Source organism: Echiichthys vipera (assembly GCF_963691815.1).
Source record: "Echiichthys vipera genome assembly, chromosome: 19".
Classification (NCBI taxonomy): domain Eukaryota; kingdom Metazoa; phylum Chordata; class Actinopteri; order Perciformes; family Trachinidae; genus Echiichthys; species Echiichthys vipera.
In genome coordinates this window covers 25,289,034-25,306,596 of record NC_139844.1, presented here as the reverse complement: position 1 = coordinate 25,306,596, position 17,563 = coordinate 25,289,034, and the positions used below count along the sequence as shown (strand labels likewise).

Below are 17,563 nucleotides of genomic sequence, written 5' to 3'. Positions count from 1 at the left end.
GGAGGAGGAGGAGGAGGAGGAGGAGGAGGAGGAGGAGGAGGAGGAGGAGGAGAAGAAGGAGGAGGAGGAGGTGGTGGAGAAGAAGGAGGAGGAGGAGGAGGAGAAGAAGGAGGAGGAGGTGGAGAAGAAGGAGGAGGAGAAGGAGGAGGAGGAAGAGGAGGAGGAGGAGGAGGAGGAGGAGGAGGAGAAGGAGGATGAGGAGGAGGAGGAGGAGGAGGAGGAGGAGGAGGAGGAGAAGGAGGATGAGGAGGAGGAGGAGAAGAAGAACAAGAAGAAGAACAAGAAGAAGAGGAGAAGAAGAAGGAGGAGGAGGAGGAAAGCACAGTAAATGGTTCCATGTGCAGCACTTTTTGGATGATACGGCCTCGATGAAGCAGTGATTTATGGGGCATGGTATGAGTTACATACAGGCAACCCCCCCCCCCCCGATCCTGCCATGGGATCTGCAGCCCTGGTCCACGCTGACCTACCTGCATAACCACAGTCTCTACCTCCCCTCTGATCGTGCGTCTTCCTTAAGTGGCCCAGGTAGAATTACCGGTTCGTTCCCCTTGACTGCCGGTGCATGGATCACTTTACATGGGGATGACTTTGTTTGTGTTTGTGTGAGTGACAGTGGAATGGCAGCTCCTCAGCGTGCTTCATAAAGACACCTGTCGTTTCCGTTAATAGGCGGCTCATGAACGTGCAAATAATGGAGGACAAGTGAGAGTCCACTTCCAAGGCCTTTAAGTTTTTACGGTTCTTCTACGGCAGCAGCAGCGGCGTCACAGCTATGGTGGTAATGTTACGGCCTCCTCCGGTATCTACATGTATCTGTGTTGTGCATCTACGTCGGGCTAAGCAGGATGTGGGATCCCTTGCCGAGGATTGGCTGGTACGAGACCTGCCTACTTCCTGGTTCTGCCGGGGATTTGATTGGTGCGGCATCTGGCATTCTCCTCCGACCACCTACCCGCCTACTTCCTGGTTCTCCCGGTAATTTGATTGGTGCGGCGTCTGGCATTCTCCTCCAACCACCTACCTGCCTACTTCCTGGTTCTGCCGGTGATTTGATTGGTGCGGCGTCTGGCGATCTCCAACCACCTACCTGCCTACTTCCTGGTTCTGCAGGTGATTTGATTGGTGCGGCGTCGGGCAATCTCCCCCAACCACCTACCTGCCTACTTCCTGGTTCTGCCGGTGATTTGATTGGTGCGGCGTCAGGCAATCTCCTCCAACCACCTACCTGCCTACTTCCTGGTTCTGCTGGTGATTTGATTGGTGCGGCGTCTGGCAATCTTCTCCAACCACCTACCCGCCTACTTCCTGGTTCTGCCGGTGATTTGATTGGTGCGGCGTCTGGCGATCTTCTCCAACCACCTGCCTGCCTACTTCCTGGTTCTGCCGGTGATTTGATTGGTTTGGCGTCAGGCAATCTCCTCCGACCACCTACCTGCCTACTTCCTGGTTCTGCTGGTGATTTGATTGGTGCGGCGTCGGGCAATCTCCTCCAACCACCTACCTGCCTACTTCCTGGTTCTGCTGGTGATTTGATTGGTGCGGCGTCTGGCAATCTTCTCCAACCACCTACCCGCCTACTTCCTGGTTCTGCCGGTGATTTGATTGGTGCGGCGTCTGGCGATCTTCTCCAACCTCCTACCTGCCTACTTCCTGGTTCTGCCGGTGATTTGATTGGTGCGGCGTCAGGCAATCTCCTCCAACCACCTACCTGCCTACTTCCTGGTTCTGCTGGTGATTTGATTGGTGCGGCGTCTGGCAATCTTCTCCAACCACCTACCCGCCTACTTCCTGGTTCTGCCGGTGATTTGATTGGTGCGGCGTCTGGCGATCTTCTCCAACCACCTGCCTGCCTACTTCCTGGTTCTGCCGGTGATTTGATTGGTTTGGCGTCAGGCAATCTCCTCCGACCACCTACCTGCCTACTTCCTGGTTCTGCTGGTGATTTGATTGGTGCGGCGATCTCCTCCAACCACCTACCACCTTCCAGACCGTCCCTCTGCTTTAATAGGTGCCCTCGCTGTGATTTTGGCCCTTTTGTCTTTGACCAACTGTGTGTGTGTGTGTGTGTGTGTGTGTGTGTGTGTGTGTGTGTGTGTGTGTGTGTGTGTGTTTGTGTGTGTGTGTGTGTGTGTGTGTGTGTGTGTGTGTGTGTGTAGGGGTTTACAGACACCAACCTGACACCTGTAGTATCTTGATGTTAGAGGCACCAGGTTTGAGAGGGTGCTGCTTATTTTATATTTTCTGATTATTGTTGACGTTGAGTCGTTATTTTTGCAAGTGGCTCGTAGTTATCCCTCATTTTGGAGCGACCTCCTTAAATTATATTTATTTCTGTGAGTTGAGCAGCATCCAACGTGCCCTTTTCCCAGTGTGGAGATCTAATCTCTCCACCTGGTCCTGGGTCTTCCCCGAGGCCTCCTCCCAGCTGGACGTGCCTGGAACACCTCCCTAGGGAGGCGCCCAGGGTTCATCCTTACTAGATGATCCTGAACCACCTCAACTGGCTCCTTTTAACTTTTTATTTCACCAAAAACATTCAGGTTTATGTTGCTTTCTCTTTTCCCCATGAGCCGGGTCGTAGCAGGTAACGAGACTGAACACAGGGTGTCGCTGCAGTGCAGCATAAGAAAGCCACCTCCTTTAAGTCTGCAGCTAAAATTAGCCCTCTAAGGTCAGGAGATAGAAATGTGAGAGGTTTAAGTAGGAGCCAGAAATAAGAAGTCAACCCAGCTGTGTGTATTTATGAAAGCCAAGAAAGCGGCAGATTAAATGAGTCTAAAAGAGGCTGAAGAGTGTGTAAAAAACCTGGCACACACTCCGTCATGAAAGGAAAACAGACCCAGATGAACGTGAGACCGCTGACATCAGCTGTGTAAAACTGCGTGTCTGTATTTGAGGCACAGTTGTGGTAAAAACATACAAAACACATACAATACCTTGCAAAGTGAAGTGGTAACTCATAAAAATATACGGGCGAAACCGCTGAAAAATATTTACATTCCTTCAAGGTTATAAAATGCACAGACACGTATAAAAGTACATTCCCACACCGAACACTGAGAGGAAGATGTGACAGAATAGGCACCGTGAGCAAACCCCAAAATGCTGATATCACCGTATTTTCCGCACTATAGGCGCACCTAAAAACCTTCAAATGTCTCAAAATAACCCGGTGCTCCTTATAATGCGGTGCTCCTTATATATGGACCAATATTGAGCCAAAACAGGTCTCCAACTACGGTGAGCAGCTGCCGACTCTATTTCCCCCCGTTGAAGAAGTAACGCGCGGTGCATGTTGAGATATACGACTGCGTGAAGCGTGCCGTTTCATTTCCATGTGTGTGTTTGTGTAAAGAGCCCAAAATGGCTCCTGTTAAGAGACACGCTTACGACGCAGAGTTTACACTCAAGGCCATTAGTCACGCAGTAGAACACGGGAATAGAGCAGCAGCCAGAGAGTTGAACATGAACCAATCAATGGTGCCGAAGTGGAGGAAGCAACAAGACGACCTGCGGCAAGTAAAGAAGACTAAACAGAGTTTAGAGCAGGGATGTCAAAGTCAAGTACATCAGAGGGCCAAAAAAACAAATTTGCTACAAGCCGAGGGCCGGACTGGTTCAATGTTCTGAATGCTGATGAATAATGAACCCACTTGCGGCGCTGCAGTGAGTTTGCGCACTACCGTTGCATTTTGGGTAATGTAGTTTTGGTGCGTGAAAAACACCAGCAGGCGGCTGTGGCGTGCGGGCCGGTTCTAATACTAATCAAATATCCCGGGGGCCAAGATCATTCATTTGCGGGCCAGATCTGGCCCACGGGCCTTGACTTTGACACCCATGGTTTAGAGGGAACAGAGCGAGACGGCTGCAGCTGGAGGACAAACTCCAACAGTGGGTTGTTGAACAGAGAGCAGCGAGTAGAAGAGTCCGTACGATCACTGTTCCACTGAAGGCAACAGCGCTAGCACGCTAACTTAACATCAATGAGTTTAGAGGCGGTCCTTAACGTGACCCCAGCCTCCACTGTAGCGTCTGTTCTATGCGCCTTATAATGTGGTGACCTTATATATGAAGAAAGCTTCAAAATAAGACATTCATTGAAGGTGCGCCTTATGGTGCGGAAAATACGGTAATCCAAATATTACTTCCATCATAAAGTATATAAAATGCAATGTGTTGCCCAACTGCTCTGCAGGAAATGTGCAATATTCCTTTTAAAAATCCATTTAAAAATATCTACAGACGTGATCACATGCACATAGTTTCTCTGGGGGCATTTTAATTAGACTTCTAAAGACAGGAAGTGTGTGTGTTCATGAAAGAGAAGGGGATTTGTAGCATAGAGACAAGGGTTTAACTTCATTATTTGTTTTTGTAACACAACACACAGAAATCCCACTGTGAGATGGAACGATAGTAACAGCTTCATAACGTTAGATGGTCCTTATTAGGACAGAGAGAAGGATCCCTTATTCTTCCCCGTAGCCGCCCTTCTCCTCCCTCCCCTCGTGTTTCCGGGCATTGCTAATGTCCTAAAATGGTCTTATTGTTTTGCTGTTGTATGATTTATAAAATCCTGTGGTTTATCGAATTAACTGTCAGTGAGTTCATTCGCGCATTTCCTTCTAAAGAATAGCGGTTTGGACTGCGCCCCCCCCCCCCCCCCCCCCCTCCTCCGCCTACATCCCTCTGCATGTTTTCCAAGACAATTGGCATTCAGAGTTTTGTTTCTGGGAATTTTCCTGTGGTGGAAAGTGAAACTGCGAGCATGAAGAACAGAAACTACTTTAGGAATGGAAAAAAACCAGGGTGCAATCACCTCTGAACATTTGATATGCTTTGGGTGGGTCACACACACACAGAAACCAAAGGCCCTGCAGCCTGAATCTTACCTTTATCTCAGTAAATCTCAGGGTTTTCTTGCTGTGATCGGTGAAGAATTCAAGTTTATAGAACGGCATCAAATATGGACTTATAGGATAACCCCGCAGTGGCTTTTTCTTACAGACAGAATAAAAAACGCAATGACTCTTTGCACAAATACTGTGAAACAGACGATGGATGATTGTGGTTGAGTAGCATTGTTTTGTGCCGTCTTCTTAGCACAGAAGGTAAAATATGTAAAGTATCTTTCTGTTAGCTGAATGAATCCAGTCCAGTTATCTCGGTCTCTTTGACTGTTCAGCGCGCGGCTCCGTCTCTTACACTCCAGCAGATAAATCAGATGCTTTGTGGCTGAGAGTTTCACCCAGAGAGACTGATCACAACGAGCCTTCCTCTGCTCAGACTGTCTCGTACAGCAGCATCCCACTGAAGATGGTCAGCGGTTCAGAGGAGTAGGCCAGTTTGCCGGTGACCAGGTCGATACAGACCGTGTCCCCCGCCTCCATCGGCAGGATGATGTTGAAGACAGCCAGAGCTCCGGGGATGTGCTTGGCCTCTGCCATGGGCTTCTCCAGGCCTTCGGGCTGATACCCAGCCGAGTCCACTCGGGCCACACCGGTGTTGGACTTGGACAACACAGCCTCGATCTTCATGTTCTTGTGACCTGTAAGGATGCCGCTGAAGAAGTATTTCCCACTCACCGGAGCTGTGAAGTAACCTGGAGGATGGAAGCAAGGGACACGTTAGACTTAACGTTGTGTTTCTGCTGTGATGAAGCAAACCAAAGGGTTGCTTGAATCCTTTTTTGCTAAGCAATTTTCATGAGTGTTGGAGGTCAATATTAGCCGCGCTTGAGACCATCCTGATCTCTGAGCTCGATTGTATTTTAATCGCAGATCAGTCTGGTAACTTTGGAGACGTTTGACCAAGCGACCGAACCAATCAGCGTTGGTTTCTTTGGTGGATTGAAGTGAAACAGAAGAGACTGTTGAGTGTAACCAACATGGAGGCTTCCACGGATGAGATGAGCAGCTATGGAGCGAGCCGCTCACTAACTCTTTGTTCTCTGGATCCTTCTGTTGAATATGGACCGGGCTCCTGAAATTGGGCCTTTGATCCGTAAATTCACGTTAAACACAAAGGGAAAATCTCCTTTACCCACATGTTGTTTCCTTTCTGAGCTTTGCCTCCACGCTGTTAGCTTGGGCGAACCGACACTTTGAATTTACACGAAATACCTACTTTTCCTGGAGGGGATCTAACAAAACAGAGGGTACTGATCTACAGGCAACTGTTCAAATTCCAGCCAATCCGAAGCTCACCTGTTCTGGGATTGTAGACGTTATTTTCATTGACAAAGATTTCGTTGAACACTATAGTTCCCGCGCTCCTCATCGGACGGGTCAGTGCAGCAGAGAAAGAAAGGCGTGGCACATGGGCATCTGACCCTGCAGGACCTGATCAGGGTGGAGGGACAGAGAGGAGGAGTTAGTATGAAATAAAGATCCAACAGTAATGACTGCTTCTTATCTCTACTGCTTAGTGAGAGCAACACATACCCTGTTCCCCTCTGAGACCTGAGAAATAAGGAGAAAGATAAAAACAGTCAGTTCCTCGTTCAACAATATCATTCTTTAGATGTATCCACAGTACACACGCAGAAAGGAAGATCCAAGATATAAGCTTGTATAAGTGTAATCAAACAATTCAAAGACAAAGGTTGTTGTCTTTACCCGGGGGTCCAGCTAGTCCCTGCTTGCCCTCTCTACCTGGAGGTCCCAGCCTCCCTTGGGGTCCTACAGGACCTTGGGTTCCACGCTCGCCTTTCTCTCCACGGGGGCCCGGTAGACCCGGTGGACCTGGGGGAAAAGAATATTTTAATGAGACATCACAGCTGGGAAATACCCTCAGGAAAAACTTTTTACTTTTTACCAGTTGGGGTTTCTCTAGAACTCTTAAAACAGCCTAAGACATTTAACATGAAGTGTCTGTCTCTGTTCGTCTCTATGTGTCCTGTGATAGACTGGCGTCCTGGCCAGGGTGGACCCCGCCTCGCGCCTGATGTCAGCTGGGATCGGCTCCAGCCCCCACCCCAACGGCGACCCCGTCAGGGACATGTGGTTGAAGATAAATGACTGAATGCCTCAGGATGTGCCTTTCGCCCTCGTGTTTACTAAAACTCTCTCAGACAGATCACAGACTATAAGACTCTTAAAGTGAATGTTTCTCAGGGTGACAGCCTGGATTCTTTCTTTGGACCTTGCCTCCCTTCGACCGAGCGCTATCTCTCGTCCAAAAAACTCCAATCCCATGCCCTCTGTCCTCTGCGACTCACCCATGAAGTCTTGCTCTATGAAACTGTGGAACTCCTCGACCAAGTCCACCACTGAAGAGTTCAGTCTGTGTATGTCGGAGTGGACGTTCTCCAGCTGGACGTTCTGGATATTGTTGATAAGATCTCCTTGAGACGTTAGCGTGACATTGATCCCATTAACGCAGCTCCAGAGCCCAGACACATGTCGGTTCAGGCCCTCCCTGATCCTCTCCAGGCTGTCGGAAAAGGAATCCAAGCGTCCGCACACTCCCTCCAGTTTGGAGAGTCTCGTCTCCAGGCCATCGCTGGACCGCCGGCACTCCCCCACCTCCGTCACAAAGTTGCTCCTAATTATTTGGATCTCCTTTCCAAGACTGCCGAATTGAATCTGCGAGTCATCGACGTGCTCCGTCAGCTCCTTCTGCAGCTTGTCCACCTATTAGAGAACGTAGATGCTTGTTAATGTGTGTGTTTTGGATTGTTCTACTGTAAATATACTTTTTTCAACCCTTTATTTTCCTATGGTATCTTATACACACGAAAATATGTAAGCATATTATCAGGATGCTCAAATATTTTCCTAACTATAACAATATTATGTCAAAACACTGTTGCCAAGACAACCACGAGGCATGTTTGATTGACATAGTGTTGTTTATAAAGTCCATAACGAAATGTTTTGTTTCAACATGTAGAGTTTAATAAAACAACACACAGATGATCACCATCACATAACCATCATAATTATCATAATGGTACTTTGATCGTCCCTGTTTCATTATGAGGGGCTAGTTCTATGTATTATTGGACAGCCAGTGCTTCCCAACCTGGGCCTTGGGACCCCCAAATGGGTCGCAAGATAAATCTGAGGGGTCGTGGGATTTTTAAAAAGCTTTTTTTAGCCACACTAGTAGCATGGCCACACCGAAACCAATGACTTTTTTGTTTTTTAGCCAGATCTCATTTCATCTCATCTCATCTTCAGCCTCTTATCCGGGGTCGGGTCTCGGGGGCAGCAGCTTTAGCAGGGGACCCCAAACTTCCCTTTCCCGGGCCACATTAACCAGCTCTAACTGGGGGATCCTGAGGCGTTCCCAGGTCAGTGTGGAGATCTAATCTCTCCACCTGGTCCTGGGTCTTCCCCGAGGCCTCCTCCCAGCTGGACGTGCCTGGAACACCTCCCTAGGGAGGCGCCCAGGGTTCATCCTTACCAGATGATCCTGAACCACCTCAACTGGCTCCTTTCAACGCAAAGGAGCAGCGGCTCTACTCCGAGTTCCTCACGGATGCTGAACTTCTCCCCCTCTCTCTAAGGGAGACTCCAGCCCCCCTCTTGAGGAAACACATTTCACACGCTTGGACCTGGACCTGGTTCTTTGGGTCCTGACCCAGCTTTCATGACCACAGGTGAGGGTAGGAACCAGGACTGAGCGGTAGATCCAGAGCTTTGCCTTCCGGCTCAGCTCTCTTAGATGGTAAACATTAGTAGCATCAGTATTTTAGCCATATTGTTTTGAGTTTGTTAGCATACTGATGTTAGCATTTAGCTCAAAGCAATGCATTTGGTGTGCAAAGGTCTAGTTTTATTGAGAAATACTGAACCTCTTTACCTCTTTAGCAGGGCAGTAGCTAACATTGAGGCTACTGAAGTCATGTCCTCAGTGTTTTGTCTGGGAGCTTTGGGGGTTTTAGCAACCTGAGACGAGTTTACTGTATATTCAGAGCCAAAAACCACCACCATTTAATTCATTTCTCAGCAGAATTAAATCCCTGGCAGCATGGAGAAGGCTCTGAAACAGTACCTTCATGTCCAATGAAATAAATCTATACGTTCAAATCATTTCCAAGGACATTTCCTGGGAATGATGATGTAATATGGTACTACCTTTAGCACAATAGACACAGTGTTCTGAAACAGAGGTCAGTTAGTTGGTTGTGTACCTCACCTCAGAGATGATGTTGTCCTTGGTGTTGGTCAGATCCGTCAGCGTGTCCCCGTGTGTCTGTACAGTCCTCCCCAGGCCCTTCAGGGTGGCGTTGATGGAGTTAAATGTGACCATGACCCCAGCCAGCTCTCCTTGGATGGACTTCAGATCCCCTCCTAATTTTCCACTATGGGCCCCGTGACCGTCCAGGCGTTTCTTCAGATCGTTCATGTTGGTTGTACACTGTCCAGTACACTCCTCCACCTCCTCCCTGAGTCGACCCACCTCCTCCTGAAGGTTGGAGCACACCTGAGAGCAGACAGATTCTCCCGAGTCGACCTTTCTCCGCAGATCTGTTAGTTCTGCCTGGCACTCGCTGAGGCCCCTCTCGGTGGAGTTGCTAAGCAGGCGCAGGTCTTCCTCTATACTGCTGCAGACAGAACAGTCCTCGAAGTCCCGACCCAAGGTTTCCACCTCTGTGACGATCCGGTTGAAATGCTCGCCGCTCTCTCCCGTCACGGCGATTATCTTGTTGACGTTGTCTGTTAAGTTGATCACTCTGTCAATCAGCGAGTCCCCTGACACGGACAGATCCTTTATCTTGGTGTTAAACTTCTTGATGTCCTCTTGATTGGCCACGACTCTCCACTCTAAGGTTTTCACAGTGTCATCGGTCTTCTTACTGCCTTTACCGTTAGGCCCGCAGGTCTCATTGCACAGTTTCGTAATAGATGTCAGCCTTCTGTCTAGGAAGGTTGTGATGTTTTCCACCTGACTCAAACGCCGACTGTGGTCAGTGACCGTATCTCCGAGAACGGACACGTCCAGCTCTATCTTGCCGATCTTGAAGCTGTGGTCATCCAGCTGACCGAGGACCGTGTTGCGCAGCTGTGTGACGTCTCTCTGGACGTTGTCTTTCACGTTGTTCCCGGTGTTGGTGCACCTCTGCTCCGTCTTCCTCACCGTGTTATTCACCCTCTTCTCCAGTTCTCTCAGTCTGCCATTCAACCTGTCTTCCGTCACTCTTCCCTTTCCTCCACCGGTCCCGGCTAGCTCCTTATCCAGCCGCCCTTTAACCGTGTCACATTTGTTGGCTGTGGAGGTGACGCGGACTTCTAGACCGGAGAGCCTCTTCTCCAGCTCGGTGACTGTGTTGCAGCAGGCTTGGGAGCGTTGGGTCTCACTGCGGGAGACGTCCAGGCTCTGCCTCAGGTGCTGGTCCATGGAGCTGAGCAGCTTCTCCAGAGCTTGGATCCGATCCCTGTCCTCTTGCTGTTGGCGCCTCAGGTCCTCCACGCCAGCCTGGAGGAAACAGTAAAGTGAAGTTGAAGGTACTGTTTTAAAACAATCGTTTCAAGCATTTTGTAATAATTTTGTGGTGAGTAGTATCGGGTTTACAGCCTGTTTTCATCTCCTCTATGAACGATATGAGTTTAAGTGTTTTTAACCATTAACCGCAACATAATTAAAACATCAAAAGGATGCAAAACCACTGTGAGCAGCCGGGGGTCGGGGGTACTGGGGTGGGGGGTCCTTTTATGTGTTTGTGCCCAGGGGCCCCAGGTTTGAGCCCAAACACATGCAAATAAAAACTCAATCCACACAAAATAAAGATTGTTTATTTAATCCTAACCTCAGTTGTGTTTGGCATAGTTCCCTTTTTTAATCATTTTCTTTTTTAACAACCCTGTCGCCTCAAAGCAAGAGGGCTCCTGGTTTGAATCCCGGCTGGGGCCCTTCTGTGTGGAGTTTGCATGTTGTCCCCGTGTCTGCGTGGGTTTTCTCCGGGTTCTCCGGTTTCCTCCCACAGTCCAAAGACATGCAGGTGTTTGGTTCATTGAAAACACAAACTACAACTAGGCATCACACAGGGTGACGTTTAAAAAGTGATGAGCTTCACCTGACAGGAGGAGCAGGACAGAGACACCCTTCGCTCCAGCTCCGTCAGAATCTCCTCCTTCAGGGTGTTCAGCTGGTTCCCCCCGGGTCCCTCTCCTCCTTTGGCCGCTCCGTCCAGTTCGTTGCCCCCTCCATTCACCAGGTGGTTGTTGATGGTGAGCAGAGTCTGGTCATGGACCTGAGGAAGCAAACGTCAAGTTGAATCTTGTATTTAAATGCTGAGTATAAAGTAGAAATATCTACTGTGGAGTTATCCCACGTTTGTTGTAGCGTCATAGCGACCTCTTGTGGTCTTTAGGTCATGTGGGGCGGACCCCTATGTGTCCTGTATTCATGCTGTTGTTTTGACTGGTGAAGCTGAGCTGTTGAGAGATGTAATGTGATGACACCTTATGTTGGATATTAAAAGCATGTCAGCTGGGATCGGCTCCAGCCCCCCACGACCCCAACAGGGACAAGAGGCTGAAGATGAATGAATGAATGAATGAATGTTCGTGTATGCGGATTATACAGTAGATAATATGTTCGTGTCATTAATATCGTGTTTTGGTTTATTTTGTGTCATTTCAGTTGATTACCTGGCGAACGGCACGGTTACTGTTCAGGTGCTAGTTAGCTTAGCATGTGTGTAAAGGAAAGCTAATGCAATTAAACAAGTGGATGACAGTGATCGGATGTCCGAGGCTGAGTGTGACACACCCTTTACGGCGGGAGTTATTAGATTAATGTAGTTAGTTTAATAAAACCGTACATATAAAGCGTCTTTCTAGTCTTCTGCCTACTCAAGACGCTTTCATACTACTTGTCACATTCACCCGTTCACGCAGACATTCACACTGATGGTGATGGACATCTACAGACCATCTAATCTAACCATTCACACCACATTCACACACCCATGCACAGCACGGGGAGCAATTCAGGGTTCAGTGTCTTGCCCAAGGACACTTCAACATGTGGACCGGGGGAGCTGGGCTGATCGAACTGCCGATCTCTGAAATGGAGGACCACCCACTCTTCCACTGAGCCACAGTTGCCCCTATCAACCCATATACTGTACCTATATACTGTTTACCTGTGTCCTGTTGTAGAGGTGGTCCAGCTTCGTCTGGATGCTGTTGATGGTTTCCTTCATGTGTGGCTGCGCTGAATCAGCAGGGACACTCGCCCCATTCAGACCGGGCCTACGCAGAAGAAGAATTGGGATTTCCTCAGGTTTTGGCACAACATAAACACACATGACACCGTATATGACATCAAAGTGGAGGACGAACGACCTGCCATACTGCTTCATGAGAAAACGTATCCTAAACACAGGAAATTGTTGCGTGGAAAAGGACGTGTTTAGTCAAGATTTAGCTAATTCTGTGTATTTATGTAGCATCCTATTAAGTTCTTGTTGAGGATTAACTATTTATGTCTTCCTACCCTCCCCACATGTCTGTATATGCGTTAATAAACACGCGTATCCTCTCTCAATTAACCGAACCGCTCACATAAACTACATTAAACATGAAACGACGCAGCGTTCTCTACATTCCCCAGCGTACGGGCTGATCCGTACCACAAACCTGGGTTTCCTAACTGTAAACAGGACTTGGTTGTGCAGGTGAACACGCTCCCTAAGATAAAACATGCACACGATGTACTGAATACGTTAACGTACAGCCTCTGGTTTATGCCGTTGATGGTGGTCTGCACGTTGTGGAGGTCTTTGGTGAGACCGCGGATCGTCTCCTCCAGCTGTCGGATCTTCTCACTGTCACCTGGAGGCAGAGGAAAGGAATGCAGCCCATATGAGAGAGGAAATGTGGAGTTTATTATTATAGTTACTGCTTAATAAACAAACTTAACTTAAGCAGGACTGAAGCAGAAACCCTTGAGACGTACGGACACAGTCGTTAAAGACCCAGAAACGACCCTTTTCTCAATCGGCTTACTGTGAGGAACGGTTACATCCTGACATTTCCTGACAAACTTTAAACAATTCTGCTTCAATTTAAATTGACATATTTCTTTATTTGTGTTTCCGTCGTTGCTTTCAACACTGGAGAAAGGTCATTAGTGAGTCGGGGGGGTGTTTGCTTATGTTACAAGCTCTGTCAGCCGTTTTTACGGGGAGATTGGGTTCAATTACAAACTTTTTTTGATTTTTTTTGTTTGTTTTCCAGCTGTTTTTTTAGTTATGTATCATATAGCTGCCCCATCTTCTTCTTCTGTGGTGTCCTGGGGTGCGGGCATCAAAGCAAAAGACGCGAACACACTGAACAAACTCATAAAGACGGCCGGGTCTGTTGTTGTCACCCTGGAGGAGGTGGTGGAGCACAGGATGCTCATGGACGATGTCTCTCGTCCCCTCCATGAAACCCTGGACGAGCTTCAGAGCAGCTTCAGCAGCAGACTCCTTCAACCTCGCTGCGTTAAAGAACGCCATCTATCCATCCATCCATCTATCTATCTATCCCTCTATCTATCCGTCTATCCATCTATCTATCTATCTATCTATCTATCTATCTATCTATCTATCTATCTATCTATCTATCCATTTATAAATTTATCTATCCATCCATCTATCTATCGTCCGTCCGTCCGTCTGTCCGTTTATCCATCTATCTATCTATCTAGATCTATCTAAAGTTCATACATTCATTGTTATTTGACAAAAACAAAATATGCTTTTGCAGTTTTGATACTATTTCAGAATATGAATTTAGAGTTTAAGCACAATAGTTTTTGTGTTTACCAATATTTCTGGACTTTCTTTGACCACAGGAACGACGTAGGAATGTTGCAATGTTGCTTAATGAAATAAGAAGACTGGAGTAGTAAATGATTTGGCTGAACTGACCCTTTAAAGTGAAGACTAAGATAAAATAACGCCATCAGTGTTAAGAAGATGCCGTCTGAATCTCTCAGAGCCTCCTCACCATCTCGGCCTTCTCCTCTCTGTCCGCCCCCGGCGTTGTAGCCCGTCTGCGTGACGCGGGGTCGCCCCCCGTTGACCTGAGTGTCGGTGGTTCCCTTTGGACCGTCGTGGCAGTCTTCACCAGAGTAACCATGGCAGCACTTCCACTCCATTTCTGTCACCATCTTGTACGCTACCTTATACCTCGGCCTCCTGTACGTCCGGTAGCTGTGGGTGAAACCGGAATTTTAGATGTTAAATCTCATCTGGACTTTTATTCTGAAACACTGTATCAGAAGTATCACTTACATACGTACCTGACATTCCCATCTGTACTTTGTGTTTAGTGCTAATTAGCATGTTAGCATTCTAGTGCACTAAACTAGGATTGAACATAGACGGTAAACCACCCAAACATCAGACTCTTCAGACTAATTTGCGACTTGAGCTCAATTGACACTAAGGGCGCACTCACACTGTCCATCCGTACCGTGCCAAAACAGGTTTCACGGCTAAAGTCTAGTTCGTTTGACCAGTGTGAGTGCAACCGTACCGCGCCTAGCTTCGCACGCTTGTCGTCCACGGCCCGTTTGGGAGAGGTGGGCTTTAGTAAAGCACGTTTGCACGTGTACGAGCACGAGTGTGCACACGTGTACGAGCACGAGGCCTACGGCGGTTCTGAGGTCATTTCCTGTGCGCCTGTTGGGACGTAGAAAAAAGAAGGAGGGACCATGCGCGGACATTTCAAACAATGGCGGTGAAAGGTTCACGTTGGTGTGATGCGGAGGTGGAGTGTTTACTGCAGATTTGGTCGATGAAAAGATTCAAAAACAGTCGACAAGACGCACAAAAACTCAGAGGTCTACGGAAAGATCTGGAAACAAAGCCACGCATCGCCATGACGTCATCAATGCGTGTGACGTGTTACGGCGTGATGACGTATAGGCAGCAAGAAGCATTCTCCGAGGCCCAGGTAGTGTGAGTACAAACGGGCCTGGAGGGGGGGACAAGGACCCTAAAGCACGGGGCACAGGACGGACGCACAGTGGGAGGGCGCCCTAAGGCTTAAAGTCTGTGTCAAGGACCAACAGCGGCCCCTGAACCCTGTGTTGAACACCACCACAGTACACTGTTGATATTAATGTGCTCTGAATCCTTGGATGTCTGGGAAAAGGCTCTGAATCATCCACTGATGATGGATGGGCTTAAGAGCGCTTTGTAAACTTGAAATGTTATTCCTGTCCCATTTTCCAAAGGAACTCAATCTTAATTTCCTGCTCTGAGCCGAGTCATCTGAAAAAAATATAAACGTTTTATTTGGAAAGCTCTTCGGCAGTTTTATCATTAATGTGTCATTCAGCTCTGCCACTGAAGGGACTCCCTGTTACAGTAACAATGCAATAAATAGACCCCGAATTGGCCGGAAGTCTCGCTAAAGATTTATGGCGCATTAACGAGCCTCGACCGTGGACGTTTAGCAGGTTGCTCCGCTTTATGCCAACCCACAAACATCACTGTAGGTATCACAGAGCCTTTTCTGCGCCATAATAAAGACTTCATGTTCCAGCTTTGGGCTCTGAGAGCGTGAGAAAAGGGGATCAGACGCACTCTCAGAAGGAAAAACAAAAACAGGGTCTGGAGAGAGGAGAGGTGGGAGAAGGAGTTGGAGGAAGAGTAAGAACGGAGGAGAGTCGTAAAAAGAAAGACAGAGTAAGAAGAAGAGATTGTTTTTACAGGGTAGGGGAGACGACTGCGGTGCCTGGAACCCCTGTCGGCGTCATTCTTAGCATAGCCCGGGTTTAGGCCGCGGCCCCTGGCAGACACGGGGATCAGGCGGGCCGGGGTCGGACTACATGGTGAAAACTTCAAAAGAGGAATAACATCAGGGGCGCTTGATTAATGTTGTCTTGTGAGCACAATATACACATTTGGACCAGTCATTCAACATTTTCTTCAGTATTTGTGGTATTGAATATCCGCAGGTCTGCACCACGCATACCGTAGCTCTGCAGTCTCTACAGGAGTGTGGGAGATTGAGACCAGGACCGCTTTGCTTGGATTAACCAGTCAAACACTGAGCTGTAATCTGGGGTTAAAGTGGGATTTGGCAGGTGGGGGAACTCCAGTTATTGGTCATTACTCCACAATATCTTTACAGAGTAGATATTTGTTTGCTGCTGTATAATGTTCTGAATATCAAAGTGAAATCCTGGCGTAAAATCAGGGTCTTTCTTGGTAAATACACTCCTTTTTTTGGGTGTAACAACTATTAAAGGAGAAATCCAGGAGAGTTGCTAACAGTCAGTCGTGGCTAACAGTGATTAGCTCGGGGCAGTAGGGTGAAGGCATTCAAAGGTCTTTTTTAACCACTAATGCTGCTGAAAATAACAGCAAACCTCTGCAGCAGCATGAGAAGAAAAACCTCCCACTCCTGTTTATCTAGTAACATGTTCTGTTAGCGTAGCTCCCAGGCTGTGATATTAATGTTGCAGAAGTTTACGTCAGGTATATCATCAATGGCAGAGTCAAAATCTGACAAGATGGCAACTGTCGTAGGCGAGGACGATTGGATCAAGTTGAGAGAACGGGCCTTTTATTATGCAGGACAGACAGGAAGTGGGTGAGAGAGAGAGGGGAGACATGCAGCAGGTCGGAGCCGAACCTGCGGCCGCTGCCTCGAGGACCTTCAGCCTCTTTACGTGGGGCGACTGCTGTAATCACTGTGCCACCATTTTTCATACATCCATGCCGTGGACACATTTGGTCACCAGCGGACAGTCGGACAAGACGCACAAAAACTCTGAGGTCTACGGAAAGATTTGGAAACAAAGCCACGCATCGCCATGACGTCATCAATGCGTGTGACGTGTTACGGCGTGATGACGTATAGGCAGCAAGAAGCATTCTCCGAGGCCCAGATAGTGTGAGTACAAACGGGCCTGGAGGGGGGGACAAGGACCCTAAAGCACGGGGAACGGGACGGAGGAACAGTGGGAGGGAGCCCTGAGGCTTGAAGTTCCTGAGGACCAAGTCAAGGACCAACAGCGGCCCCTGTGCGAGATACAGTCACAGCACTTTCACATGTGTCGTGGAAACCAAAACGAAGGCCAAGTACAAAGATGGGTGTGGTTCGAGCTAGGGCGCTGAAAGAAAGGGGTAAAGGAAGGGGCCTGGGTGCGATCCCATTACAAGATGGTTTCTAAGTTTTGTCTGTAGTGATGTTCTGGCTACACACAAGTCTAGACACAACCAGACACCCTCCTGACCAGACTCTCCTGGGTAAACGAAAAGAAGCAGCAGAATGATTCAGTATCCACAGACAGGAAACCGGGGGAGAAGACGGATGGATCGGGGATACAAACGTCTTTGGAACAGAGGACAGGAAGTCGGAGGAGCACGATTGGATACAGATTAGATTCAGGGAACAGAGAGAATGAGAGGAAATAGGAAAGAAGAGAGGCCATAGATACTTACGCAACTCGAGGACATTGGCCCCAGGTGCAGCGCTGGTAGTCGGGTTTGATGTACGTCTCCACCCCGTCCTCCATCACGCAGCTCACAGTGCGTGTCACCACGTACGCACACCAGTTCCTGTGAAGGAAATGACAAATGAATAACTCTGAGATGACTGGC

At 48.3% G+C, this 17,563-nt stretch overlaps 1 protein-coding gene across 2 annotated transcripts in view; it reads right to left on the bottom strand.

The window, feature by feature from the left end:
• Nucleotides 1-2,872: 2,872 nt before the first annotated feature.
• The window catches only part of emilin1a (elastin microfibril interfacer 1a), a 32,996-nt gene continuing 18,305 nt past the window's right edge, over nt 2,873-17,563 (bottom strand). The window contains exons 2-12 of one of the 2 annotated variants that reach the window (XM_083934358.1): nt 17,405-17,521; nt 13,953-14,158; nt 12,692-12,791; nt 12,101-12,209; nt 11,027-11,203; nt 9,148-10,428; nt 7,223-7,637; nt 6,621-6,746; nt 6,447-6,464; nt 6,210-6,344; nt 2,873-5,605 (exon numbers count right to left, since the gene is read on the bottom strand). In XM_083934358.1, coding sequence (XP_083790484.1) covers nt 5,286-5,605; nt 6,210-6,344; nt 6,447-6,464; nt 6,621-6,746; nt 7,223-7,637; nt 9,148-10,428; nt 11,027-11,203; nt 12,101-12,209; nt 12,692-12,791; nt 13,953-14,158; nt 17,405-17,521 — 3,004 coding nt within the window. In that variant the 3' untranslated portion in view covers nt 2,873-5,285. Of the gene's footprint in view, nt 5,606-6,209; nt 6,345-6,446; nt 6,465-6,602; nt 6,747-7,222; nt 7,638-9,147; nt 10,429-11,026; nt 11,204-12,100; nt 12,210-12,691; nt 12,792-13,952; nt 14,159-17,404; nt 17,522-17,563 lie in introns of both variants that reach the window. The other variant, XM_083934359.1, reaches the window with a different exon arrangement.